General features: G+C 48.3%; 2 protein-coding genes and 1 non-coding gene across 6 annotated transcripts in view; 1 reads left to right on the top strand and 2 right to left on the bottom strand.

Annotated features, from left to right (window-relative positions):
* The window catches only part of ABAT (4-aminobutyrate aminotransferase), an 85,627-nt gene extending 72,635 nt beyond the window's left edge, over positions 1 to 12,992 (top strand). The window contains exons 10-16 of the mRNA XM_033839756.2: positions 1,969 to 2,032; positions 2,541 to 2,689; positions 6,581 to 6,718; positions 7,534 to 7,701; positions 8,943 to 9,089; positions 11,327 to 11,438; positions 12,780 to 12,992. Of these exons, the coding sequence (XP_033695647.1) occupies positions 1,969 to 2,032; positions 2,541 to 2,689; positions 6,581 to 6,718; positions 7,534 to 7,701; positions 8,943 to 9,089; positions 11,327 to 11,438; positions 12,780 to 12,901 (900 nt within the window). The 3' untranslated portion in view covers positions 12,902 to 12,992. The remainder of the gene's footprint in view (positions 1 to 1,968; positions 2,033 to 2,540; positions 2,690 to 6,580; positions 6,719 to 7,533; positions 7,702 to 8,942; positions 9,090 to 11,326; positions 11,439 to 12,779) is intronic.
* Positions 705 to 26,633, bottom strand: TMEM186 (transmembrane protein 186). Of its 4 annotated transcripts, XM_019928733.3 has the most exons (3): positions 26,544 to 26,633; positions 1,830 to 25,493; positions 705 to 1,052 (listed from the first exon to the last, which is right to left on the bottom strand). In XM_019928733.3, exons 1-2 carry the CDS (start codon positions 26,544 to 26,546, stop codon positions 24,858 to 24,860), a joined length of 639 nt encoding a protein of 212 aa, XP_019784292.2. In that variant the 5' UTR covers positions 26,547 to 26,633; the 3' UTR covers positions 705 to 1,052; positions 1,830 to 24,857. The 4 variants fall into 4 exon arrangements, with proteins under 4 accessions (XP_019784292.2, XP_073648425.1, XP_073648426.1 ...); XM_073792324.1 differs by lacking the exon at positions 26,544 to 26,633 and having other exon boundaries at positions 1,830 to 26,534; XM_073792325.1 differs by lacking the exon at positions 26,544 to 26,633 and having other exon boundaries at positions 2,152 to 26,534.
* On the bottom strand, positions 10,226 to 10,298 carry TRNAE-UUC (transfer RNA glutamic acid (anticodon UUC)). The gene has a single exon. It is a non-coding gene; the product is annotated as a tRNA-Glu (tRNA).
* Positions 26,634 to 26,691: the final 58 nt, after the last annotated feature.

Genomic DNA, 26,691 nt, shown 5'->3' with positions numbered 1-26,691 from the left:
CAAGCATTCCAACCCCCTAGTCCATTCCCTTGGTTTCAAGGCCGGCCGAGTGGAACTCTTCCGACTAGCACTCATCAGTTTCCCAGGACAGCTGCCTGTATTTGACCCATCTAAAGTGGCATTTCATGTATTCTCTAGAATAATCCAAAATGTCAACACAAATGTATGTGCAAGGGTGTTCACTCGTTGGTGTTTAGATTGGCAACCACCTGTATATCCAGTAATGGGGAAAGATGGATTAAGTGTAGGGGTTCCAAGTGGAACCCCAGCAGTTCAGGGAGGCACCAAGGGGGCCAGTGTTGGGGTACAACAGTCGGGGGTGCACGGGGAAGACCAAGTAAGGCTCCAAGATTCCCAGCCAGCTTCAATCAGAGCAGGCCAGTCCTTCCCCTAAATCCCACTATGATTGAGGCAGAAGTGTATACCGCTTAAAAAAAGGGGTGGGGGCGCGGGTGTTTGCAGATCGAGAGCCACTGAATTCAGTTACCGACTGTGTCCAGACACAAAGTTCTGCAGCCAGGATAATCACAAGGGTTTCTCTTGGCCTGGAGACACGTGTGCTATAATTTAGTGAAAACAGGGGGATGTAAGTTGCATAGGCACTGTGCTCTCAACCATGTAAATCAGCATAGGGGCACACCTCAGAGATACTGGGGGTTCGGTTCCAGATCACCCCGGTAAAGCAAATGTCGCAATAAAGCGAGTCACATGATATTTTTTAGTTTCTCAGTGCATAGAAAGTTATGTTTATACTATACTGTAGTCCATTAAATGTGCAACAGCCTTAACGTCTTAAAAAAATGTACACACGTTAATTCAAAAATACTTCATTGCTGAAAAATGCTAACCATCATCTGAGCCTTCAGGGAGTTGTAGTAGCAACATCACAGATCACCGATCGCAGGTCACCACGACAAGCAGAATAATAACCCAAAAGTCGCAAATATTGTGAGAATTACCAAAATGTGACACAGAGACACGAAGTGAGCAAATGCCGTTGGAAAATGGCTCCAGAAGACTTGTTCCATGCAGGGTTGCCACAAACCTTCAATCTGTAAAAAAGTGCAACATCTGTGAAGTGCAGTAAAACAAGTTACGCCCTATATATCACATTTGGAGACTAACAAAGGCATATGACAATAGAGCATTCTGGGATTTGTGGGAAGAGGTCTTGGAGCTTTTCCCGGGGGTCTCAGGGACCCAGCGGAGATCAGCCGGCCTGAGAAAATGCCATACAACCTCCCAGAGACTCAGGGGCCCCCAAGGTGGCCTCTGCCGCGTCCCCAGCGGCTCCTGAGTCACTGGAGGCAGGTCTGATTCCCTTGCCAGCTGGAGGGTCAGAAGGCAGTGCTGCTGGGCCATTCGCTTGGGGCTGGAAGAAGCCTGGGGTTCATGAGTCCCTCCTGAGCTCAGGGGCAGCCCCGTGGGGAGAGGGAAAGCTGGGGGTCCCACCCTCCCGCTCTGGCCCAGCAGACCTCATCCAAAGCCTGGGCATGTCCTGTGTGGGGCCCAGCTCAACCTCAGGTCACAGGAGGCAGGTACCACCACCAGCACCTGGCCCATCTGTGGGCTGTGGGAGCAGTCGGGGGGGCAGGGGGACTGAGGCAGGGGAGTTTGAAAAGCCTGCGGACGCCTGCCAGTGACGGAAAGGAGAAAGGTGGGTGGTGAGGGCCCAGGGCCAGCATGCCCGCCCACCTTCAGGCTTGACCGAGAAAAATGGGCCCACGTGGTGCAGAACTTGTGAGAAGACAGAGGTTCAGGATATCTATTTCATGAAATCTCTTGATAAAAAACAAACAGAAAACACCACGTGTGGGCTGGATACAGACCTCTGGAGTCCAGTTTGTAACTTCTGCCTGAGAGGGGATCCCGGTTCTCCTGAGACTTTCGTACTCCTCGAGGTTCGTGGGGGCCACCATGTGGGTCCCCAGCTCACAACCCTGACTGACGGCTGTTTCTTGGTTCCAGGCCCCCGGGTGCCCCGACTACAGCATCCTCTCCTTCATGGGTGCCTTCCATGGGAGGACCATGGGTAAGGAGGGCCGTGAGATCCCAAGGTGGCAGGTAGAGTAATAATAACAACAACAATAGTGACGGCTGCCTCTGCTCTGACGCTGGCGGCTTCCACGTATTGTCTCATTGATTGCATACTGTTCCCTGGAGACTGGGACGGCTGTTGCCACTTTGCAGATGTGGAAACTGAGGCTCGGCAAGGGAAGGAACATTCCAAGCCCATGCAGGGGCCGAGCTAGGATTTCAATCCTCGTCTCTCTTCCTTCAGAGTCTGTGTTAGTCTGTGATAGATCAGAAAGCAAAGACACACACACACACACACACACACACACACAGACACACACACACACACACACACACACACACACAGAGATTAAGACACATGGGGGCCACTTCAGCTTCAGGATGTTCCCAGAACTGGGGTTCTGCAGGCACCGGGCCTCCCTGGGCTGCCCCATCTCCTCCTCAGAGACCATCCATCCTCCTTCCCTGAGCCAACCTCTGCTCTTCTGTTGTGCTGGGCTTAGGTTGCTTAGCGACCACGCACTCCAAAGCTATTCACAAGATCGACATCCCTTCCTTCGACTGGCCCATTGCACCATTCCCACGGCTGAAGTATCCTCTGGAAGAGTTTGTGAAAGAGAACCAACAAGAAGAGGCCCGTTGTCTAGAAGAGGTAACCCCCAGGTCCTCCCCTCACCTCCCCCTCAACCCCTCACCCCAAGACTTAGCCCCGGGGAAGAGGAACACACAAAGAGTTTATCCAGGGGCCCGCGTGGCGCTCCCTGGGTGGGACGGAGGGACGGGGGCACTTCCTGCCCCAGTGTTCCATGTTAGGAAAGGTACTGAGACATTGATTTTGCACCCAGCCTCCATCACCCCGCTTCTGGTACCAACTTCTGTATCATGTGAGTTTCTTTGGGGACAAGCTTCATTGCCTCTGGAGTAAGAGAAAATGAATTGATGGAAAGAATACAGGGCAACTCATAGGAAAAACAATTCCGTGGGATCCTGTAGTCCACTGTGTGTCAGTCTTCTCCAGAATCCTGGGGCTTTTTTGGGAGCCCTGGAGGTTGCAGTGGGGGCGGGGAGGGACTAAGGATGGGCAACTCTGGTCCCCGTGCCTCCACTTCAACCACAACAGCCCCCCTTTGATCTGTCCCATATATTGGGGTCCCATATATTGGGGTTCCATGTAAGACATTGGAAGGATTCTGTTGCAGGTGGGGGGTGGCGGGGAATGGCTATCACCCTTGATTTGGATTTGAGCTCACATAAGGCTGGTTTGCCTCTTAAGCTCATCATTCTTTTTAATTAATAGTTAACACCTACTAGGTGTAAAGCAAGGTGCTAGGCGCTGGGTATTTAATGGTAAATAAAAGAGACAAGGTGATGCAGTCCAAGCAAAATAAGGCAAGCTAAATGTCACTACAGCTTTTCTAGTAACTACATTTTTTAAAAGTAAAAATAATTGGGTGAAATTAATTTTAATAACATTTTATTGAACTCAGTGTATCGAAAATATTGTGTCATGTCATTAATATTTAAAAATTATTGATGACATGTTTTTATAGTCTTTTTTCGTGTTAGATCTTTGAAACGCTGTATTTTACACGTAGAGCGCATCTCAGTTTGGACCAGCTACATTCCAAGCGCTTGCTAGCCACATGTCTTTCCTGCATCCTATCAGAGAGTATAGGGTAGTCAGAAACACAGCACTGGACAAATAAGCAAGAAAATAGCTATATGATGACAAATTGCAGATGACACTGATTGCAAAGAAAAGCATCTTAGAGCTTCCCTGGGGCAGTTGGTGAGACCGAGGCTAAAACTGCATCATCCAAATAGAAGGTTTTTCCTTAATTCTGCAAAACAGGGAAAGATTGTACTTGTTACTCTCTCCAGGTGTATGGTTTGGGTTTTTTCAATTATGTGTAATTATTAAATTATTTAAAAATTATCACAATTATTTTTTTTATTTTTTATAAATTTATTTATTTATTTTTATCTTTGGCTGCATTGGGTCTTCATTGCTGCACGCAGGCTTTCTTTAGTTGCGGTGAGCCGGGGCTACTCTTCATCGCGGTGCACGGGCTTCTCATTGCGGTGGCTTCTCTTGTTGTGGAGCGTGGGCTCTAGGTGCGCAGGCTCAGTAGTTGTGGCTCGGGGGCTCTAGAGCGCAGGTTCAGTAGTTGTGGCGCACGGGCTTAGTTGCTCCACGGCATGTGGGATCTTCCCGGACCAGGGGTCAAGCCCGTGTCCCCCGCATTGGCAGGCGGATTCTTAACCACCGCACCACCAGGGAAGCCCCAAGTATCAACAATTATTAGTCTTTAATTATCTGTAAGAAGAGGCCCATTTTAGAGCAAGAGTTCAAGAAATATAACCTCTTGGGGAAAATAAGATGCTTTTCTCACTGTTAACAGTTAAAATTTTTTTTCTTATAATGACCTATAATGGAGGAGAATCTGAAAAAGAATATGTGTGTGTGTGTGTGTGTGTGTGTGTGTGTGTGTGTGTGTGTGTGTGTATGTAACTGAGTCACTTTGCTGTACACCAGAAACTAACACATTGTAAATTAACTATACTTCAATTAAAAAAAATAGTTTAAAAAAGTTAATTTTTTTTTTTTTTTTTTTTTTTTTTTTGCCGTACACAGGCCTCTCACTGTTGTGGCCTCTCCCGTTGTGGAGCACAGGCTCCAGGACGTGCAGGCTCAGCGGCCATGGCCCACGGGCCCAGCCGCTCCGCGGCATGTGGGATCCTCCTGGACCGGGACACAAACCCGTGTCCCCTGCATCGGCAGGCGGACTCTCAACCACTGCGCCACCAGGGAAGCCCAAAAAAGTTAAATTTTTATTTTTATTTTTTGGCTGTGTTGGGTCTTCGTTGCTGCACGCGGGCTTTTCTCTAGTTGGCGAGCAGGGGGCACTCTTTTTTGTGGTGTGCGGGCTTCTCATTGCGGTGGCAAAGTGATTCAGTCATATATATATGTATGTATATATATGTATATATATATTCTTTTTCAGATTCTTTTCTATTATGGATTATTACAAGATATTGAATATAGTTTCCTGTGCTATACAGTAGGACCTTGTTGGTTATCTGTTTTATATATAGTAGCTTGTATCTGCTAATGCCAAACTCCTAATTTATCCCTCCCTCCCCACACTTTCCCGTAAGTTTGTTTTCTATGTCTGTGAGTCTGATTCTGTTTTGTAAGTAAGTTCATCTGTATTTTTTTTTTCATTTGTTTTTGGCCGCACCGCGTGGCATGCGGGATCTTAGTTCCCCGACCAGGGATCGAACCCATGCCCCCTGCAGTAGAAGCGCAGAGTCTTAACCACTGGACCACCAGGGAAGTCCCTGTATGGTTTTTTAGATTCCACATATAAGCGCTATCATATGACATTTGTTTTTTTCTGTCTGGCTTACTTCACTTAGTATGATAATCTCTAGGTCCATCTATGTAACTGCAAATGGCATTATTTCATTCTTTTTTATGGCTAAATAATATTCCATTGTATATTTATACCACATCTTCTTTATCCATTCATCTGTTAATGGACATTTAGGTTGCTTCCACCTCTTGGCTATTGTAAATAGTGCTGCTCTAAACATAGGGGTTCATGTATCTTTCAAATTAGAGTTTTCTCTGGATATATGCCCAGGAGTGGGATTACTGGATCATATGGTAACTCTATTTTTACTTTGTTAAGGAACCTCCATACTGTTCTCCATAGTGGCTGCACTAATTTACATTCCCACCAACAGTGTAGGAGGGTTCCCTTTTCTCCACACGCTCTCCAGCATTTGTTATTTGTAGACTTTTTAATGATGGCCATTCTGACTGGTGTGAGGTGATACCTCATAGTAGTTTTGATTTGCATTTCCCTAATAATTAGTGATGTTGAGCATCTTTTCATGTGTCTGTTGGCCATCTGTATGTCTTCTTTGGAGAAATGTCTGTTAGGTCTTCTGTCCATTTCTTGATTGGGTTGTTTGTTTTTTTGTTACTGAGTTGTATGAGCTGTTTGTATATTTTGGAAATTAAGTCCTTATCAGTCGCATCGTTTGCAAATATTTTCTTCCAGTCTGTAGGTTGTCTTTTCCTTTTGTTTATGGTTTACTTTGCTGTGCAAAAGCTTATAAGTTTGATTAGGTCCCATTTGTTTATTTTTGCTTTTATTTCTATTGCCTTGGGAGACTGAGCTAAGAAAACATTGCTACAGTTTATGTCAGAGAATGTTCTGCCTATGTTCTCTCCTAGGAGTTTTATAGTGCTGTGTCTTATATTGAATATTTAAGTCTTTAAGCCATTTTGAGTTTATTTTGTGTATGGTGTGAGGGTGTGTTCTAACTTCATTGATTTACATATGGCTGTACAGCTTTCCCAGCACCACTTGCTGAAGAGATTGTCTTTTCTCCATGTGTATTCTATGTAATGATAAGACACTATGACATTTTCAACTTAAATTCCAGGGGTCCACAGCACCCCACATGCCCATCCTCCGAGGCTGCCCAAGAGCCTCCACGAATCCTTGTCATGTCCCCCTTTGGAATCCAGGTGGAGGACCTGATCGTGAAATACCGGAAGAAGAAGAAGACGGTGGCGGGGATCATAGTGGAGCCCATCCAGTCTGAGGGTGGAGACAACCACGCATCGGACGACTTCTTCCGGAAGCTGAGGGACATCTCCAGGAAGGTCAGCACACAGGGCCAGGGCTGGATGGGGCCATGGGCCATTTCCAGTTGGTTTTCCAGAGCAAAGGGTTAGCCTGGGGTCCTTGTAAACTTCCAGATGTTCAGAGGCTGCCTGTCGGCCTCATGGGTAGAGAAGTTGGGGGTGAGGGCAGGACGGGGGATTCTCCCCTAAAATCTTATTCCAAAGTCAGTCTCCAACCTGCCATCCTAGTCGGGGACATTCCCAATCACGAGAACATCCTGGGGAAAGCCTAAGCCTCCTCCCTTTTCCTTCTAGGGACCCCACCTCATCTTTCAGCCCATTGTGGTCCACACTGAACAGAAGCCAAATGAACAAACTTCATGTTAATATCATGTCTATTTTAACGTGTCTTGCACGTATAACTGGCCTGTCCAAGCAGTCAGTTCACGGATAAAGGTGACATGACACGAGTTGATTTAAACACAAATGCTAAGTAAATAATAGTCCGGGTGATGAGCAGAGCTGGCAAACACTGCACCGGAAGTTTGGGAAATGGGGCTGCCTTACAGTTGGGACACCCTTCCTTCTGAGCAGGGCAACTTGCTCAGGGACCGAAGCCGATGGTTCAGGGAGCATTTGATGTTCCGGTTTCATACAGGCTGAGCAGTTTGAGGCCACGTCCAGACACAGCCCTGCTGGAACTGCCCTCCTGCAGCCTTAGTTTGGTTTTGCACAGCCCAAGAACACAGGCTTGGTTTGAGGTTCAGAAAGCAGTGGCTCTTGGGCTGGATTTGGGGGTCTGAGGTGGGCGAGTTGCGCTGGGTGTTTATTTCTCCTTCATTCCATGTCGGCAGCACGGCTGTGCCTTCTTGGTGGATGAGGTCCAGACCGGAGGAGGCTGCACCGGCAAGTTCTGGGCCCACGAGCACTGGGGCTTGGATGACCCAGCAGACGTGATGACCTTCAGCAAGAAGATGATGACCGGGGGCTTCTTCCACAAGGAGGAGTTGAGGCCCAACGCTGTGAGTGTGGACCCTCTCCTGTCCATGGCAGGGGAGGGAGGCGGGGCAAGGGGCATCGACGTCTCATTACTGCTTCTTTCTCACCAACAAGGAACTAAGTGAATACCTAATGTGTCACAGAGGTTTCCTAAAGCCTAGTTCTTATCAATTTAATTTAAAGCCAATGATTACGATTACCCCAGCTCTCTCTGCAGGGCTGACTTCATAGCAGTCCATTGTCAGGCTTCTAATTTTTTGCTTTGTGCACAAGCAAAAACATCGTTATTAGCTGCTGCTCTGAATGGAGCATTTGCTCTGTGCCTGGCCCAGTTCTAAGTATTCCTCTTGTACTTTTAATCCTTACAACAGTCTAACCAAGTAGATGGTATTTTTCTCTCCCGTTTTGCTAATGAGGAATCAGGCACAGAGAGGTTAAGTAAGTTGTCTAAGGTTACACAGCCTGTTAAGTGACAAAGTCAAGATTTAAACCCAGAGCTCATACTCGAAACCATTTTACTGTACTGCCACTTGTACGTATGGATTCTCATACACACACACACACACACACACACGCACAGAGTCATCAAGGGCCCAGGATCGTTCCTTCCACCATTCCTGCATGTAGCTTTTACCCTCAAGGTCACTTCATGATCCAAAATGGCTACTGGAGCGCCGTCTCAATTTGACGCAGTAGGAAAGAAAAAGGAGGGAAGGATAAAGTGGCCCCCTTCTCGTCTTTAAGCAGCCTTCCCAGAAATCCCACAACATTTCTGTTTCTACCACTTTTGACTAAGATCTGGTCACATGGCCACTCCTAGCTGCAAGAGAGGCTGGGAAGTGTGTTTTAGTTGGCTGCATTGACACCCTGAAGGGGGAGTAAAGCGGGTGGTCTTTGAGGGTCAGACTGCCACCAATCCACTCCTGACTCCACCACCTAAGGGGCCATATTTTCACAGACAAATCACTCAACCGCTCAGCACCTCAGCTTCCTCCTTTATAAAATGAGGATTACGGTAATTAGGGGCCAACTGTCTCGGTTTCCCCAGGACTGAGGGATTTCCCAGGACCTGGACAAGTTGGTGTCCCTAATAGTAGTACCTGCCTACAGGGTTGCTGTTACGGAGCGATTTTGGTGAGACCATATGCGATATCCTCCCAGCACTTAGTAGCTATTCGCTGGGTTAGTCTCTCTCCTCTTAAATGGGGAGGAGTGTGTCTGGGGTGTGCCTGGAACCCTTCTGATGCCCTGTGTCTTGTTCCAGCCTTACCGGATCTTCAACACGTGGCTGGGGGATCCGTCCAAGAACCTGCTGCTGGCTGAGGTCATCAACATCATCAAGCGGGAGGACCTGCTGAATAACGCGGCCCATGCTGGGAAGGTCCTGCTCACGGGACTGCTGGACCTCCAGGTACTCCGCTCGGCCCTCCCGGATCCCCATCCACGGCTCCCCACGGCCCCCGCGGGCAGCAGCTGAGCTCTTCACTGTAGCATCACACCCGCTGCCCCAGCGATTCTGAATAGGCTGCGCCATTTCTGTAGGGGACGCCTTCCCACCGCTCCGTCCCGGCCCCGTTCCCAGTTCCTGAACTCCCGGTTTTCTGCTGACACTGAGTTCAGGCATCCCTCCTTTGAGAAACCTCCCCAATGTTCCCTGTCTCTCGTTCCCACCCATTTGCCCACTATTCCCTCCTCTGGACCACCTTCTACATCCTGATCACTCCGTAGCAGTGCTCTCCAGGGGAACAGATTGCTAGCTATGCACATAACTTCAAAGGTCCTAGTACCTATACTAAAAGTGAAAAAGAAGGAGCTGAAATTAATTTGAATAATATATTTTACTTAACCCATCATATCCAAAATATTATTTCAACATGCCACTAATATATAAAATAATTCAATATTTCTTATTCTTCTTCTCGTAATAAGTCTTTGAAATCCAGTATGTACTTTACACTTACAGTGCCTTCCAATTTGGACTCACATTTCAACAGCTACATGTGGCCACCTCATTGGACAGTAGGGCTCTTTATTATAATTATTTGTCTTTGTTATGTCTACTCCCTGCCCGACACGCTCTCGTAGATTTGGGGACGGGGGATGCTGCTGGGAGGAACCAGTGTTTCCAGGACTGGCCAGCCCAGCCCAGGAGTTAGGAGGAGAGATGACCCTAACCCCAGAGGGCTGGATACAAAGAGCCCTTCCTTGAAGCACCCAGTCACCAGTGAGCTGAGCAGATCCACTGATGGTGATGGTGATGGTGATGACGAAGCGAGGAGGGATGGTAGTGACAACAGCTTCCATTTACTGAGAGCCTGCTCCTGCCAAGTTCCGTAATAGGGGATCTCATACACTCTTAAGTCCAACGGTAACGCTGTGGGCGTAGACACCACCATGATCCTTATTTTACAGATGAGGAAACTGAGGTGTGGCGGGTTATTAACTTGTCCAAAGTTACACAGCTTGCACTGGGGTTTGAACCTGATTCTTGTAGCCTTCAAAGCCCATGTTCTTTTTTTTTTTTTCTATTTTTTGACGGGATCTTAGTTCCCCAACTAGGGATCGAACCCAGGCCCCCGGCAGTGAAAGTGCCAAGTCCTAACCACTGGACCACCAGGGAATTCCCAAGCCCATGCTCTTTGCCAGCGTTTACCTCTCTGACGTGATCAAGGACATAACAATAATAATTATTATTATTTATTATTATTTCCATTAATTGAGAACTTCCATTAATTGAGAATGCTCTGTGCCAACCATTATGTTAGGTGCCTTATCTCATTTAATCCTCAGAATAGGATTGCTGCATTTAGGGGGGAAAAAAAGCAGGTTCCCCCCCGCAGTTAAATTTAAATTTCACAAGTCTGAAGCCCAGGAGGGAAGGGCAGACACTGGACTTGGTTCCAGTCACAGGGCGGAGGCAGGAGCTTCAGGGACCACCGTCTTCCTCTCCCAAGTAGGGATGCCAGGACACCCGGTTAAATTTAAAAGATGGCAACTAATTTTTTTTTCTTTTTAGCGTAAGTATATCCCATGCAATGTTTGGGACATATTTATACTAAAAAATTAGAAGTTGCTTATCTGAAATTGAACTGGGTGTCCTGTTTTTCTTCTGGCACCCTTAACCCAGAACAACTTGAAGTTAGGAAACTATAATTCTCCTCATTTTCTGGAGGAGAATGGGAGCTTTAAACCCAGATCTGCCTGACTGCAGACTCTGAAGGGGCAAGTGTGGCTGCTGAGATAGCTGAGAGCCTCTAACTGTGCTGTAGCTCTAGGGGGAATTTCTTTTTCTTTTCTTGGGCTGGATTTGCATTTAGACTGAGGCTGGGCAGGGGTCGGTGCTAGGAAAAGCCTCTGGGAAGGGTGGAAGGATTGGGCCCTTCCCTCCTGCCACAATGTTCCTTCCCCTGTCACCAGCGTGGCAGAAGAAATGTCAGGCACTTACTTATGTCCCCTGGGGGGACAGATGCACCCTGCTTGCAGTTGGTGCTGGAGTATGGGACGCGCCAGGGCCGGGCTCGGCAGGGATCTTGTTGTTCTGAGGCTCTCACAAACGCAGGCTGCCCCTGTCCTGAGTGGCCATGAGGTCCACGTGGGCTGATGGCTGCCTTCCTTGGCTTTGATGCCGGCCTTGTGTCCCCACTGCAGGCCCGGTACCCCCAGCTCATCAGCAGAGTGAGAGGACGAGGCACCTTCTGCTCCTTCGACACGCCAGATGAATCCATACGGAATAAACTCATTTCAATAGCCAGAAACAAAGGTAAGGCAGCCAGGGGTACCCACATTTCCTGGTGGGGGGCCTGGAGGGAGGGGGAGGGGAAGGTGATTCACAGGACTAAAAATAGTCTGAATTGCCTTCCCAAAAGAAGAGAAAGTTACCAGGGAGCTTTCCTTATACATTTATTCATTCAACGATATTCGCCAAGAAGGTGAGCAGAAGGTGAGAGGTACCAACTCTGCAGAGGGTCAGGAGAGCCAGGGTCCCTTCCTTCAAGGAGCTTGCAGTCTAGCAGGAAGGGGTGACATCAAAGAGAATATTCCATAAACAATCTATTACAGTTATAAGTCCTAGAACAGAGGAAAAGGAGTTAGAGAACGAATAGCTGGGGAAAATGTCCAGGAAATCAGGGAAGGCTTCCTTGAGGAAGTGGCATTTTACCCTACATCTCGCCGGATGAATAGGGATTGGCCAGGTGAAGAAGGTGAGAAGGAGCATTCCAGGCAGGGGAAGGGATGTGTGCCTTTAGCTGGGCAGAATGGGGCATACAGAGGGAGAAAACAAATGCATGGTGTGGAACGAGGGACAGACGGGTGGCAGGGGGTGAATCAGGTTCACGTCAGCCTGGGGATGAGGTTCGAGATTGTGGACTTTCTCCTAAGAGCTATAGGAGCCATGGAAGTTTTAAGTGGGGCAGATCAGAGAGCCTACTATGTGTCAAAGCTGGTGTCTTTCACCCGGACCAGCTTAGAGAATCCTGCAGCAGCCCTGAAGGGCAGGGGTAATTCACCTCCTCTTGAGAATGAAAAAACTGAGTCTCAGAGACGCTATACAACCCAGCCAAAGAGCCCCATCTAGTCAAAGGTGAAATCGCCCTTTAAAAGAAGCAGATTCCGAGAATTCCCTGGCGATCCAGTGGTTAGAACGCCACGCTCTCACTGCCGGGGCCCCAGGTTGGATCCCCGGTTGGGGAACTGAGATCCTGCAAGCCGCGAAGCACGGCCCAAAAAAAATCCAAAACTCAGATTCCATCCTTCATAAGCGCTGCTGACCTGCCCACACTTGTGTAATTTATTTCTTATTTTCTTTCCCTGCCACACCACGAGTTTCTGGAAGGCCAGGACTTTGTGTCAGGATTTCTCAATCAGCAGGCCTAGCTCAGGGGCAGCAGAGCTGGCCTTCAAAGTTGGAAGGGAGGGAGGGGAGAGAAGGGCGGCTGAGCGGGCCGATGAGCGAGAACGGGAAGGAGGGCTGGACGGGTGGCTGCAAGGAAGGACAGAACGGTTCGGACGGATGGGGTAGCCACCGTGTGTGACCCTGCCCGGCTCCCTGGCCCGTGACTCCGAGCCCAAGCCCCTAACCCACCCCCGCCTCTCCTTTTAGGCCTGATGCTGGGGGGCTGCGGCGACAAATCCATCCGCTTCCGTCCCACTCTGGTCTTCAGGGACCACCACGCACACCTGTTCCTCAATATTTTCAGCGACATCTTAGCCGACTTCAAGTAAAGAAGCCATTTCCTCCACGCTCTGAGGAAGCCCTGATCTCACCCCTTGTCAAATTGATTAGTTTGCCTAATTCATGTTTTCACTTAAAGTATCAGAGGTGAATGCATAAACTGGAGGATTATTTGTGGGGAGGGGATGTTTTTCGTGGCTTGGGGGGAGGGGAGGGGCTGGTTTGCTCTCTCCCTGCAAAGCCAATGGTGCACATTGGTTTTAAGCCCAGAAATTCTGCTTGAGCCCTGGACATAGTCTCAGGTTGGGCCCCGAGGGTCCTGGCCAGGTTATCTGCCACCCTTGACCCCAACGATACCTTTGGAAGCCAGTCAGGGGAATGATACCTGCTCCTGGGGCTGGTGGCTGGGACTCCTGGGTTCCGTCCCTCTCAAGTGACACGTTCTGAACGGGGAGGATGCTGGCTCCCCCTGCCCTATGCAAACAGACATGCTTCCCCCTCGCGCCCAGGCCCCGAAGCTCTGAGCATGTCCCATGCACAGTCCAGTGACGGGCAGGACAGAGCATATTAAGGCAGGAGAGTAGGGACACGGCATTGAGCTTGGGGGTGTGGGAAGGGGTCTTCTGGCCTAAAGAGTAGGGCCACTCCCCTGATCCATCCGGGGATTCCTCTCCAAACTGTGAATTCTCGCCTTCATGGGGCTTCGTCCTGGGAGAATCTCTGGGTGGCATCGCCAACAGGTCTTACTCACCACCCTCGTTCCCCAAATTCCCTCCCTCCCGTTAAACGTCAGCCCAGACCTCTGTGGAAAGCAAGCTGCACCTGCTCATCCCAGGGACACACGCCCAGGAGTGTAAGCCCAGGCCTGGGGCAGCAGAGACCCCTCCTCCTGTCCCCACGGCACCTGGGGTCTGACTTTGGACCCCTCGCCCCGGGACCCTGTCTCTAGCTCTGCTCATCCACCTCTGCTCCACTTCTGAGCCGTCCCAGGAACGGCTTTGCTGCTACATCAAAGCTGGACTAGGTGTCTTCTTGCAGGAGGTATCATGAATTGAGGGCGCCACAGTTCCATGCAGGAAGAAGTAGCCTGTTGGTGCAAGGTGGCTTCCTTGTCGTTACCCCTGCAAGTCAGAGATTTTCCTGCCATGAGTGACTGTGAGATGACCTGGCAGGTGATACTTAGAGGCTTAATTGGATGAAGGCTGAGGCTAAGGGGGTCTCTGCTGGAGGCGAGACCATTTTGGAACTGATTTGACCTCAGATGCTCCTAAAAAGAGCATTTGGTCGTCCTCCAGCAATGAGTGTTGTTTAGCGGGTAGATGAAGGAAGTCTGTCCAAAAGGAAGCCACTTGGTCTCCTGGTGCCTTGGTTGACTATTTTGGGAGCCGGGCAGATCAAGATTCTCAATTCAGCACTTTTCTCTTTTAATAACTAACCATCCAAAGATCTCAAAGTGGTTTGGTTTTTTTCTGCTTCCGCTTTTCAGCAGATTTGGTCATCATCCTATTTTTGCCAAGAATGAAAGGCAGTCACGTGTTTAACAGACGAGGGGGAATCCCTGAATCCCGGTTCACCCTGCATTCCTGCACTCAGTGCTAATCCGTTGCTTTTAAGGAGCTCTGCCGTGTCCAAGGGCGTTCGCACTGCCAACTAAATGGAGCCTCCCTCTCTGCAAGCTTTCGCTCATTTGTATATTCATTTATTTATCCAGTCATTCATTCATGAAACTTGCATTAAATACCTGCTCTGTCCCAGGCCCAGTGCTAAGCACTAGAAATCCAAAGGTGAAATAAAACCTAGTCCCTGCTCTCAAGGGACTCACATCCCACTGCGGACAACAGAATCCTAAACCAGCAATTAATGCCATAATAGTCGTATGTGTAGGAACATCAGGAAATCAGAGGGAGTGGCCCAATCCACCTAAGGGTCAGAGGAGGTTCCAAGGAGAAAGTGACATTTGAGCAGGATTTTGCAGGATGAACAAGAGTTCACCAAGTAGACAAGACAAGGAAGAGTGTTGCAGAAAGGGAACAGCATATGCAAAGACACATGAGTTCACAGCCTCACACTTTTCACTGGGGATCCAGATTCCACAGGCAATATCCCAAGATTCAAGGCCTTATTTAACAAACAAGCAAAATGCAAACCAAACCATAATTCATGTATGCTTTCTCCTGAGAACTTTAGCATTGGATCGAAACATACAATGAGATTGCTGGAGTCCAAAAGGTTTTTAAGCCAGGGCACAACCAGAAACGTTGGCTCTCTTTGGTGGAGAGAGTGGCTCCAATATTTTGTTCTCTCCCCATAGGGCACAGACAGAGAAATGAAATCTTTTTTATCTGGAAAGTCATTTCCAGACTTCTTCACTCCTTATCAAGGGAAGTTACTTATAAAACTTTTTAAGCCATTTATCAGCCAGTCCTCGTTGACTCAGGGCATAGTGAGTTCCTGAGATGTTCTCTTTTGGAAGTGGAGGTGTAGCTGTGAGAATTTCAAGGAAAACCTTCTCAGCAGCGCTCAAGAAACTTGCTAGAGGTTGGTGAAAACATAGGGAGCCCAGAGGACAGGGTGCTGGCTCAGGCAGAGCCCACGCAGAAGAACTTCTGTGGCCGACGGTCCGGAAACGAATCCATCACACGTTAGTGCCATAGACTTTAGTAAATGTCGCCAGCAAATCTCATCACTTTTACAGAAAACAAGGTCCAGTCATGGCAAATCTTAGCACATCCTCACTTTTACTATAAATGGGTGTTTTTTAAATAATTTTTACTGACACTCAGTAACCATGCAAAATCGTGCACAACATTAATATAATCTGTATATCTATACCTGTCTATATCTATCTGTATATCAGCTCATGGTAGAAAACCATAGCTAGGGAGCCTTGCCAACTTACGCATACAAAGTGATCTTGTTTACAGTATTCTGTTGACAGTGCCAATAAATGATCAAGAAATAACACGTCACAGTGTAACTGATGACCATATGCGCAAGTCCATGAACTCAGTCTGTTTCCTGTGTTAATCAGTATTCTTAAATTAAAAACAAAATATTTATAATGGAAACATCAGAGTAAATGTGGTCTTTTTGGTTGGAAATGGTTTTGGTAAGGACTTCTTTCACAAGTTCTTATGAAGCGCCTATGATTAAGCACCTCTTAGGGATGTCTTGGGGGAATTCTCTTCCTGCGTTAAGTCTGCCTTGGGCTGAGAAGTCTGGTGAGGCCATTCAGTTCATCAGAGTTCATCCAAGACATGCCATGTAATGGGGATGGACAAGGTGTGGTCCTTACCCTCAGCTCACCTTCCAGTGGGGCAAAGGTCACAGCAACCCAGCATAAGGACCAGGATACAGGAGGATATTGTACATGAACAAAGGATAGGCCCAAGTCAGGGTGGAGGTTAGGCCTCTGAGTTTCAACTTCAAGGTTGAGTGGGAACTGCTCCAGCGACTCAGAGGAGGGGTGGAAGGCATTCCGGACCAAGAGGACAGCTATAGCTGAAGGCACGAAGGCAGGATGCGGCAGGGACTTCTACAGCGTTCAGCATTACTAGATCACAAAGACAAGGAGAGCAGAAGAGCCTGGAGACCAGGCCAAAGAAACAGGCAGGGCTCGGACCTGGAGGGCCTCCTGTGCCAGTCTGGGCCTTCCATGAACTGATGGAGCAGGGTTTGGAGCAGGGGGGTAATCCAACATGCATTCTAGAACGAATGTCCTGATTGTCCACTGTGAACAAGAGAGACTGGGTGATCAGTCGGAATCTGTGGCCATCGAGATGACCAGGTGGCCCAACCAGGACAGCGGTAATGGGCTGGATGGAGAGGGAGGGAAAAGCACAAAATCCACTACATCCAGGACAGTGACATTCAACACTAGAGGCACTTTGGAGTTGCCCTAAAGAACTTTGTAAATATCCTAATGCTCAGGCCCCACCCCAAACCAATTAAATCACGTTCTCTCCCTCACGGATGGAGGTGGTAAGCTGATGACTGATGGGAATCAGCCGGGAGGCAGGTGCAGCGTGGGAAGGCACGGAAGAGATGCTGAGTCAGCACCTGTGGAAACGAGCTGGCTCTTTGGTCCTCCTGCTATCCTGACCTAGAACCGCGGGCCGTGGGCTCCTGACTCACCTGCACCCAGCTGTCTCAGTGGCCCTCCATGGCCCTTCTTTTTCTCACCTGGAAAATGTATGGTTTGGACCACGTGATTTCTAAGGTTCCTTCTGGCTGGGACACCAAACAGGTCTATGAAATAACTGACTAGGAAAGCAATATCTACCATTAAATATGCTTTTAAGAATAATCACATATAGTGATAATATTTATCATTTGTTGAGCATCTGCTATGCACAAGCATATTCTGCTGGGGCTTTGTCATGTTCACAACACACCTATGAGCCGTGTATGTGTCTGCCTGTTTGTGAGATGAGGAGCCTGATGCTCAGAGAGATTGGGGAACCCGCCTGGCATCACACAGCCTGGAGGCCAGGATTTGAGACACACGGGTGTGTGTGAATGAGCACATGCAGTGAGCATGGGGTTGGTTGAGGATCAACCACTCAGGACCCTTCTCACCACCAGCCTGGCCACTGGCCTGGGAAAGTGAACTTGAACTGGTCAGCATTAGTGTGAGCTCCTAAGCGTATATCCCTAAGGCAGGTGGGTGGAAGGTGCCAGGACCTTTGTTAAAAACAGTCACTGTTTCCATTTTCTGTCCGTCTTCCCCCTTCTCCACCCCCCGGGGAGGCAGGACAAGGCAGTAGAATGACCTAACTCTGCTGCTTTCTAGCTGGGTGACCTTGAGTAAGTCACTTCACCTCTCTGAGCATCACCCGCAGAGAGTGATCACAGTAAAGCAGCTGACACTTACTGAGGGCTTCCCTGGACCAAGCGCTGTTTTTAAGTGCTTTTCATGTAGTAAGTCAGCCCCTTCAACTACCCTCGGTGGGTGCCTTTATTATCATTAATTCACAGATGAAGAAACCAAGGCACAGACAGTGATTATATTACTGGCCCACAGTCACAGCCTGGGAGTGGCAGGGCTGGGGTTCAAGCAGGTAGGAAGTCTTGCTTCCAAACCACGTGCTTCACCCTACACCTGCGACCCCTCTCCGGTTCTCCAACTCCAACAGCTGCTGGGAGGATTCAAGAAAATCTCGAAATCAGGACTTCCCTGGTGGCGCAGTGGTTAAGAATCCACCTGCCAATGCAGGGGACACAGGTTCAATCTCTGGTCCGGGAAGATCCCACATGCCGCGGAGCAACTAACCCCATGCACCACAACTACTGAGCCCGTGCTCTAGAGCTCAAGTGCCGCAACTACTGAGCCCACGCAACACAACTACTGAAGCCTGCACGCCTAGAGCCCGTGCTCCACAAGAGAAGCCACCGCAATGAGAAGCCAGTGCACTGCGACGAAGAGTAGCCCCCGCTCACCGCAACTAGAGAAAGCCCACGCACGCAGCAACGAAGACCCAACACAGCCAAAAGATAAAAATAAACAATAAATAAAATTTAAAAATCATGTAATCATCTCCTGACTCGTGGTAGGTGCTTAATACATGATGGTTCCTTTTGCCACTCGATCTCTGTGAACCTGGCTCACGTATAGTTCTAAATGTTAAACCTACTTCCCAACACGGGGACAAGTCCCACCAGATCCCAGAGCAGATTACAACTGTTAATCAGTAAAACGGATGTTTGTCACTAGAGTTGGTACAAACGTGGCCAGATGGTATTGACCCTGCCTGATTAACCCTCATCAGGCATGATTTTATAGTTGAATGAATGCTGCAGGATCAAAACAGGGCCATAAAAGTTGGACTCTGCCCAGGTTTCAAAGGGACCCGGTGGCTTTCCATCTGGGGACTCACAAGACCTGAATTCTTAAAGCAGCCAAGGGCAAGCTCCTAGTTATTTGGCTAACTCACCCCAGGCTGGCCCCCTGCAAGCAGCTAAGCCCATCAAATCTGTTCTGGGAAGTACATTAAACATTTTTATTTATGATGGGCTGGGGGTGGGATATCTGGGCCTATGACCAGGTAAGGCTCAGTTCTGGTAACCGGTGTAGGAAGGACAACGGCTCCCAGCCATGCACACTGTGAATGTCCCCAGTTGGAGCAGACCTCACCATGGTCTGGAGGACTACCTGTCTCAGCTCAAGCTGCTCTAACAGAATATCAGAGATGGGGCAGCATAAACAGCCAACATTTATTTCTCACTGTTCTGGAGGCTGGAAGTCCAGGGTTGGGTCCTTGGTGAGGGTCTCTTCCTGCTTGTGTCCTCACATGGCACTGATTCCATCGTGGGGGCCCCACCCTCATGACCTCATCTGACTCCAATCACCTCCCAAAAGTCCCATCTCCAAACACTATCACATGGGGGGCTATGGTTCAACGTATGAATTTTAGGAGGGGATACAAACATTAAGTCCCTAGCAACTACCACGTGAAAATGGACGTGCTACAGGTTACCCCATTTCCTGCATCTAAATAATACACAGCCCAGGGCAGGTGGGGTGCCCAAAGTCCAGATGGTTCTCAGCAGATGGGAATGAAAACCAGTCTACAAAATACAAACACGGTTGTATCACTAACGCTTTTAATGACTGTTTCCTACTGTCCACCCAGCTTCCAAGTCCAGAATGGAGACTCATGGTTGAGAAACTTTTCTCTTTACCTCGAAAGCTGGCAGGAGGGGGAAAGGATGGCAGAAGAGATTGTGTTTAGTACAGCATTTTACTTCATTTGTTAAGATGGATGACATGATCATTACGGAAATTTTAAACAATACTAGAAGGCCATAAAGTTCAAAGTAGACGTTTTCCCTCTGTCTCATCCACCTGAATCTTCTCCCCAGAATTAACCACTGTGAAAAATTTGGAATGCGTTTTTTTAAATCACAAATAGGATCATACAGAACTATATTGTTCTCTGATTTGCTTTTTCCACCTAACACTACCCCATGATTATCCTGTCACATCAGCAGATATGGTTCAACCTCACTCTTTTTAAGGGCATGTAATATTCCATAGCTTATTTAACTGTGTTGCCTACTAATGGCAACTTAGTTTACTTCCTGTTGTTGTTGTGTGTTTGTTTCACTATTAGAAACATTCAGTGAACATCCTCATATACATGCTTGAGTATTTCTATTAGATGATTATTTTGGAACTGTTTTCCAAGGGGGAAATCACCAATATAACCACACACCACCTGAATCTAAAGACCGTTTCCATTTTCTGAGAAGCTGCTTGACCATCAGAGAGGCATGGCTCTTGGGAAGGCCCAATCCCACACAATGATTCTCAAAACCTGGGGTGCCTTGGAATTACCTGGGAAGCATCAAAATACAGATACCCAGCTTCTGCCCAACCAGAATCTGCAGGGTTGAGCACAGGCGAGTTTTGTTGTTTTCGTTGTTGCTGATCTGGAGCAAGGGAACTGGGTACTACTGCCCTGCTGGTGCACTGCAGAAACCCTAAACTGTTTCCCTTGTCACATGCAATTTTAGCTTGGAAATAAAGGGATAGAATAATGCATTTGCTCTGTGCGCCCTCTGCTGGTACTGCATGAGCAAACCATACATCCAAGTGGAGGCTCTTTTGTGCCAGAGCCGGTGAGAACTGGGGCTGTCACCTCCCACTGAACTGACACTTCTGGGCAGTAATTGTCAAATCAGGCTACGCATGAGAATCCCCTCTAGGGAAACTGGTCATGGGCCTGGGCAACAGTATTTTTTAAGAGGTGTCCAGGAGATTCTACACACGGAGCCCAGGCGGACAACCTATTCTGTAGGAAAAAAAAAAAAATTGGCCCAGGGACACAGAGGCATGTGTCATTCTGGTGTTGTCCACCCTGGTCATCTATTTCAGAAATTCCCAGCATGGCTGCATAGCAGAATTAGCCTCAAGCTTGACAAAAAGACCGATTCTGGGGATCCACCCCAGACATAATCAGAATCTCCAGGGGGTGAAGCTCACTCAGGTAAGTGCTTACAGGTAGCCCAACAGGCCTACTTAACTTTGGTTTTAATAAGTCAAGGTCAGATCATTAATCCCTCTTAAGACATTTTATAGGCACAGACTGTGTCTTTGGGAGAAGAGGTTCACAGGAACTGAAGTCACTGACAAGCAGGTGAGGGAAAGGTAGGGAAGGAAACCAGCAGCTCTGAAGATTATATAATCGAGTCTTCTATATAATTGAATCCTCAGTACAACTTCTTGAGGATAAATAGTAACACCCCTGTTATACAGAGAGAGAAACTGGAGACAGACAGATAGACACTTCTATGTAGATACCTAGGGAGAAAGGCTTTTAGGCAGAGGAACTGTCAGTGCAAAGGCCCTGAGGCTGCGGGGTCCTTGATTATTGGAGGAAGAGCAAGGGAAATATAGCTAACTGAAGTGGTAAATGCAGAGTTGTGGATGAGAAGAAAGCTGGGGGTAGGGGCGGGGCCAGGCCATGCTGGGCCCTGTAGGTCACAGTAAGGACTTCAGCTTCTAGAGCAGTGATGTGATTCTCTTTTTTAAAAGGATCACTTTGGCAGGACTTCCCTGGTGGTCCAGTGGTTAGGACTCCGTGCTTCCACTGTAGGGGGCATGGGTTCGATCCCTGGTCAGGGAACTAAGATCCTGCAAGCCACAAGGTGTGGCAGGAGGGAAGGAGGGAAGAAAGAAAGGAAGGATCACTTCGGCTGCTGCGAGAACAGATTCTAGAAGGGCAAGGATGGAAGCAGCAGGTTGCAATAATCCAGAGGCTATGAGGGCAGCTTGGATCGAAATGGCAGGGCTGGAGCAGGTGAGAGCAGTCAGGTTCTGGTTGCACTTTTAGAGTAAAGTTGGTATAAAATTAAGTCAGTGGAACCACATGCCATTTACCCTAAGAGCCGGCACTTCTAAGTGGGTCTGCGGCTCTCTGGGAACCCCCAGGCCCACAACCGGGCTCTGGGTCACACCGTCCACGGCACGCACAGCCCCTCTATCTAGACAGACCCTGCAGATATACCCCAGCTGACAATGGGAGCCCAGCATTCCCAAACATCTGAGGGACATGGTCACACACTCCCCAGACCATTGCCTTCAACTGGCTGGAATTAACACACGATGGGAATTTAACAGAGGCAATGACAAATCCATAAGTCTATGCCCTTTCATTTGCATCTTTAATTAAAAACAAATACAAATTAAAAGCTGTTTCCTCTTGTTCTTAAGAGCTCCCAAGCTTTCTTTCACTGACCTTCAAAGGCTCCCCACAGTGATTTGGATCAAATTCAGGGTCCTCCCCTTAGCAAAGGCACCCACCCCACTCCTGTCCAGGGCAGAAACGCACGCTTGTGTCCCCTCAGCCTGAACAAGCAGTGCCCATGTCCATCTCCTCCACACACCTGGGGTCCCCTTCAAAGTCCCGGCCCCAGGCCTCACCCCCTCAGGCCACCCCACTCTTCTCTCTCCTTGCACTTTCCCCCATTTTATTCATTTATTGGCTGTGTCGGGTCTTGGTTGCAGGATGCGGGACCTTTTGTTGCGGTGCGCGGGCTTAGTTACCCCGTGGCATGTGGGATCTTACCCTGTCCAGGGATCAAACCCGTGTCCCCTGCATTGGCAGGTGGATTCTTAACCACTGGACCACCAGGGAAGTCCCTCCCCATTTCTAATTATACACATGCACTTAGCATCCGCCCTCCCTCCCCACCAAGATGCTGTCAGTCCAAAGGCCCAAATCCTCCCCTTTTATGAACCGTGGTGCCTTCAGCACCGAGCGGAAGAGGTCTGGGATGATTGGCTGATTTGGAAGCCTGCAGGGACAAACTGCCTTGAATTACATGCTTTACTTGCTTCTGTGAAATGCAATAAATTGAGAAGACCTAACAACTTCTTTCATGTTATCGTCATTATAAAGTCACTTTTCTCAAAATGCCACTTGCAGTTTACACAAAGGAAAGATATCTCTCCATATAGCTGGCATTTATCACATTCTTTATAGCACTGAAAAAATGGAGATCATTTAAACAAGAAAGGTTATAGAACCAGCTACAACCACTCAGTGGAATATTTTGCAATTACTGATTGTTTTTTTGCATAAAAAGTATTTAAATGAAAAAAAATCAAATAATCGGGGCCTTTTGTTTTTATCTATTTGTAAGGTATGCTGCCCATTTTTTCCAACTTTATTGAGATATAACGGACATACAATATGGTATTAGTTTAAGGTATGCAACATGATTTATATATGTATATACTGCAAAATGACTACCACAGTAAGTTAACATCCAGCATCTCACATAGTCACAAGGTTTCTTCCTTGTGACTGAATATTTTAAATGAATGTTTATAACTGACGTAGTCCTATGTTATAACATGAAGCAAAAAAAAGCCAATTTCAGATACAGGATAACATCTATGTTTTAAGTAAATACTGAAAGCACAGTGAGATACACACCCATTAGGATGGCTATTATATATTAAAAAAAAAAAAGATGTGGATAAATTGGAACTCTGATGCATTGCTGGTGGGAATATAAAATGGTGTAGCCACTATGGAAAAGGTTGGCAGGTCCTCAAAAAGTTAAACTTAGAATTACCGTATGACCCAGTAATTCCACTTCTCAGAAAATACCCAAAAGAATTGAAAGCAGAAACTCAGATGTTTGTACACCAATGTTCACAGCAGCATTACTCACAACAGCCAAAAGGTGGAGACAGTCAAAATGTCCATCAAAAGATTAATGGATAAACAAAATGTGCTATATACATATTATTCCGCCATAAAAAAGGAATGAAGTTCCGATACCTGCTACAACATGGGTAAACCTTGCAAAATTACGCCAAGTGAAAGAAGCCAGACATAAAAGGCCACACAGCGGATGATTCCATTTACATGAAATATCCACAACAGGCAACTCCATAGACACAGAAAGCAGATTAGTGGTTGCCAAGGGCTGGAGAAACGGGGTGTTGGGGAGTTACTACTTAATGGGTGCAGAGCTTCTGGTTGGGATAACGAAAAAGTTCTGGAAATGGAGAGAAGTGATGGTTGCAAAACACTAAATATACTTAATACCACTTAGTGTACACTTAAAATGATTAAAAGGATAAATTTATGTTTATATTTTACTACGATTTGAAAATAAAAAAAGACTGGAAGGTCACAAAACAAAATTTAGTTATTGACTTCTGAGTGGTAGAATTAAAGATCATGACTTCTTTCCTCTTTGTTACAAATTATATAATAAGCATATTGCTAATTACGGGGGACATTACATATAACTGGCTTTATTTGATAAAGTATCACACCAGCATATAGTTCATCTGACTTTATCACACTGCAAAGCCTTCTGATGTGAGAGCCCCTAGACCGCTGGGCGGTGAACTTGCTCGGATTACAACCTTGCCCCAGTGGCTGTGCAGCTACCGTGCTGGCAGGATGAACGACCCAGCTCTAGGCTTCATCCTGGTCCCCCCGCCGCCGGGTCCACAAGGGGGCGCAGCATAGGACTGGTGAAATCCCTACCCATTGCCTGGAAGCCTTTTGCGGGGCCATCACCTCTGAACTAACAATGACTTTTATTGTTTATTCTCACACCCATCCCAGGAGACAGGGAGGATTTTTCCACTTTAAGATGTGAAAACCAAGGTTCTGAGAGACTTGATAACCTGCCCCAGGACAGGGATTTGGAAACGGACAGACCCAAGTCTTCTGGCTCCCGCCCCCCACCTCTCTCTTTGGTTTCACAGCAGTGTAATTGTTCGAGAGAGCTTGGCATCGCTTCCTCCAAGGACTGGCTCTTAACAGAAACTTCTGGCCATTATCTGAATGTCACACACAAGTGCAGTTAAGAATCTGCACTCAGGGCCTCCTTCTAAACCCAGTTACTTCTATCTCATGAATTTCCTTATCCCAAAAGACAAGTTCCCAGGGGCCCCGGCAAAGTCTCCAGCTGCCCGACCCCCTCCTTCAGCCCCGCCCACACCCTCAGGCTGCCTGCAGGAGGCCCCCTGTCCGTTCACTTGAACTTGTCCAGCATCCCAAACACCTGTGTGAAACGCTCTCGGTCCAGGATGCGTCCGTAGCGCAGGGTGAGGTAGAAGGTCTGTTTCCCACTGTACTGCTGGATCCGCACGAACAGCTCCTGAGGCCGATCCTGGCTTTCCGTCATGGGGATCACGTCGGCCACAGGGCAGTATGTCTCCTGTCGCCGGCCCCAGAAGGTCAGGTGGGCCACCCGCAGCATGGTGCCCGACTCATTCACGTACAGGATGCCCACTAGCCTCCGGAAGAAATGGCTCATCCAGCACAACATGGCCAGGGCAAAGCCAGCGATCCCGCCCGCCAGGCACAGGGAGTTGAAGGTCATGAGGCCCTGGGAGTACCAGTAGAGGCTAGGCGGCAAGGCCACCACCGTCAGGGCCGTCTGTGCCACCTTCAGCCGAGACAAGTACCCGAAAGACCTGATGGCATCAAACCGGTACACCATCTGAAATGTCTCTGTCTCTGTGCCGGGTGGTTTCTCCTTGGAGGTTGGTGGCCTGCTTCCCACCCACCTCCTAGGATCCCGCCCACTGCAGTACCACAGCCCGTGGAGAGGCCTTCCCCATGCAGCTGGCCCTGGCGACCGCGGCACAGCTCGGAGGAAGGCGGCCTGAAAGGGAGACAGGGAGACCATTTCTCTCATGGAACTCAACCATGCTAATCACACAAGGAACAGCTGCAAAGCATCTTACACGGAGGTTCCCACCAATCCTGTGAGGCCTGCATCACTGCCAGAGATGGAAAGAAAGGTAAAGCCAGATGCTTTACCTCACGTGATCTTCACAAAAGCTGTTTGCGATGGGAACCACTACTTCTACTTTACCACGCAGAAAATTAAGCCCAGAGAAAGTAAGAAATTTACCCAAAGACACATAGCCAGTGAGTGGGGCAGAGTCTGACTTTTAAACCGGTCCTCTTTCCTCCAGACAGCTCAAGTAGGTATAGGAAAGGAGGCGCAGCCTTCATTCATTCAACAAATACCTTGGGAGGGCCAACTCTGGGCTGGCACTGGAACCACAGCGTGTGTGACAATTCCCCAAGCAGGAAACTCAATCAATGTCCCAGTGGGGAACAAATCCGCAAGACATTCATCATAATAACTACCCAATTCTCGGTCAGGTTTAAAGCGTCATCTTGGGGTCGGAAGGGAAACGCTGTTTACCTGGCCTAAATTGAGGGATGGGGTAGAACGGAGGAGGAGGGAGGCGTCAAACCGTAGCACAAGGGTTTTATGAGATGCACAGTTCCACACCTCGAATAGTGCAGTGAAAGATACTTTGGGCGGTGAAGTCAGATCTGGGTTCCAATCCCGACTCCTACAGTCACCAGCTGTGGATCTTTGGGCAAATTACTCCACCTCTCTGGGCCCCAGTTTCTTCATCTTTCAAAATGGGGATCCAAAATATACTGAATGTGATGATGGTTTTAAAGCCTTCAAATGCACTTGACGCTCGGCGAGTGCTCAGTGAGTTTTAGTTATCGCCGTTGAGGGCCCACGTGACCTGAGCGCAGAGGAGAGCGGGGAATAACAAATCGGAACCCACGTCCCTCCCACGGATTCTCCGAATCAGAACCCCAGGTGTCTGCAGGCCTGCCCCAGGCCTGCCCCCGACCCACAAAACACGTCACCTCCCTTACTTCCCACCACCCGCCTTCTTACCATGACTTCAAGGCCGCCTGCCGGAAGTGAATCCCTCCTACTCCCGGAACCGCTAAGAGCGCGTGTTCGGCCTTAATAGGACAGCGTAGAGGAGCATTGCATTCTGGGATCTGTAGTCCAGAGAGAACAGCTAGCGCTAATCCAAGGC

This window comes from Tursiops truncatus, chromosome 15, assembly GCF_011762595.2.
Source record: "Tursiops truncatus isolate mTurTru1 chromosome 15, mTurTru1.mat.Y, whole genome shotgun sequence".
Lineage (NCBI taxonomy): Eukaryota > Metazoa > Chordata > Mammalia > Artiodactyla > Delphinidae > Tursiops > Tursiops truncatus.
Note: the sequence above shows the minus strand (reverse complement) of the source record. Positions and strands in the feature narration are given on the sequence as shown.

What these genes read in the sequence shown, in the direction of transcription:
- TMEM186 (XM_073792324.1), bottom strand. Translation starts at nt 25,526, where the DNA reads ATGAGAGAAATGGTCTCCCTGTCTCCCTTTCAGGCCGCCTTCCTCCGA.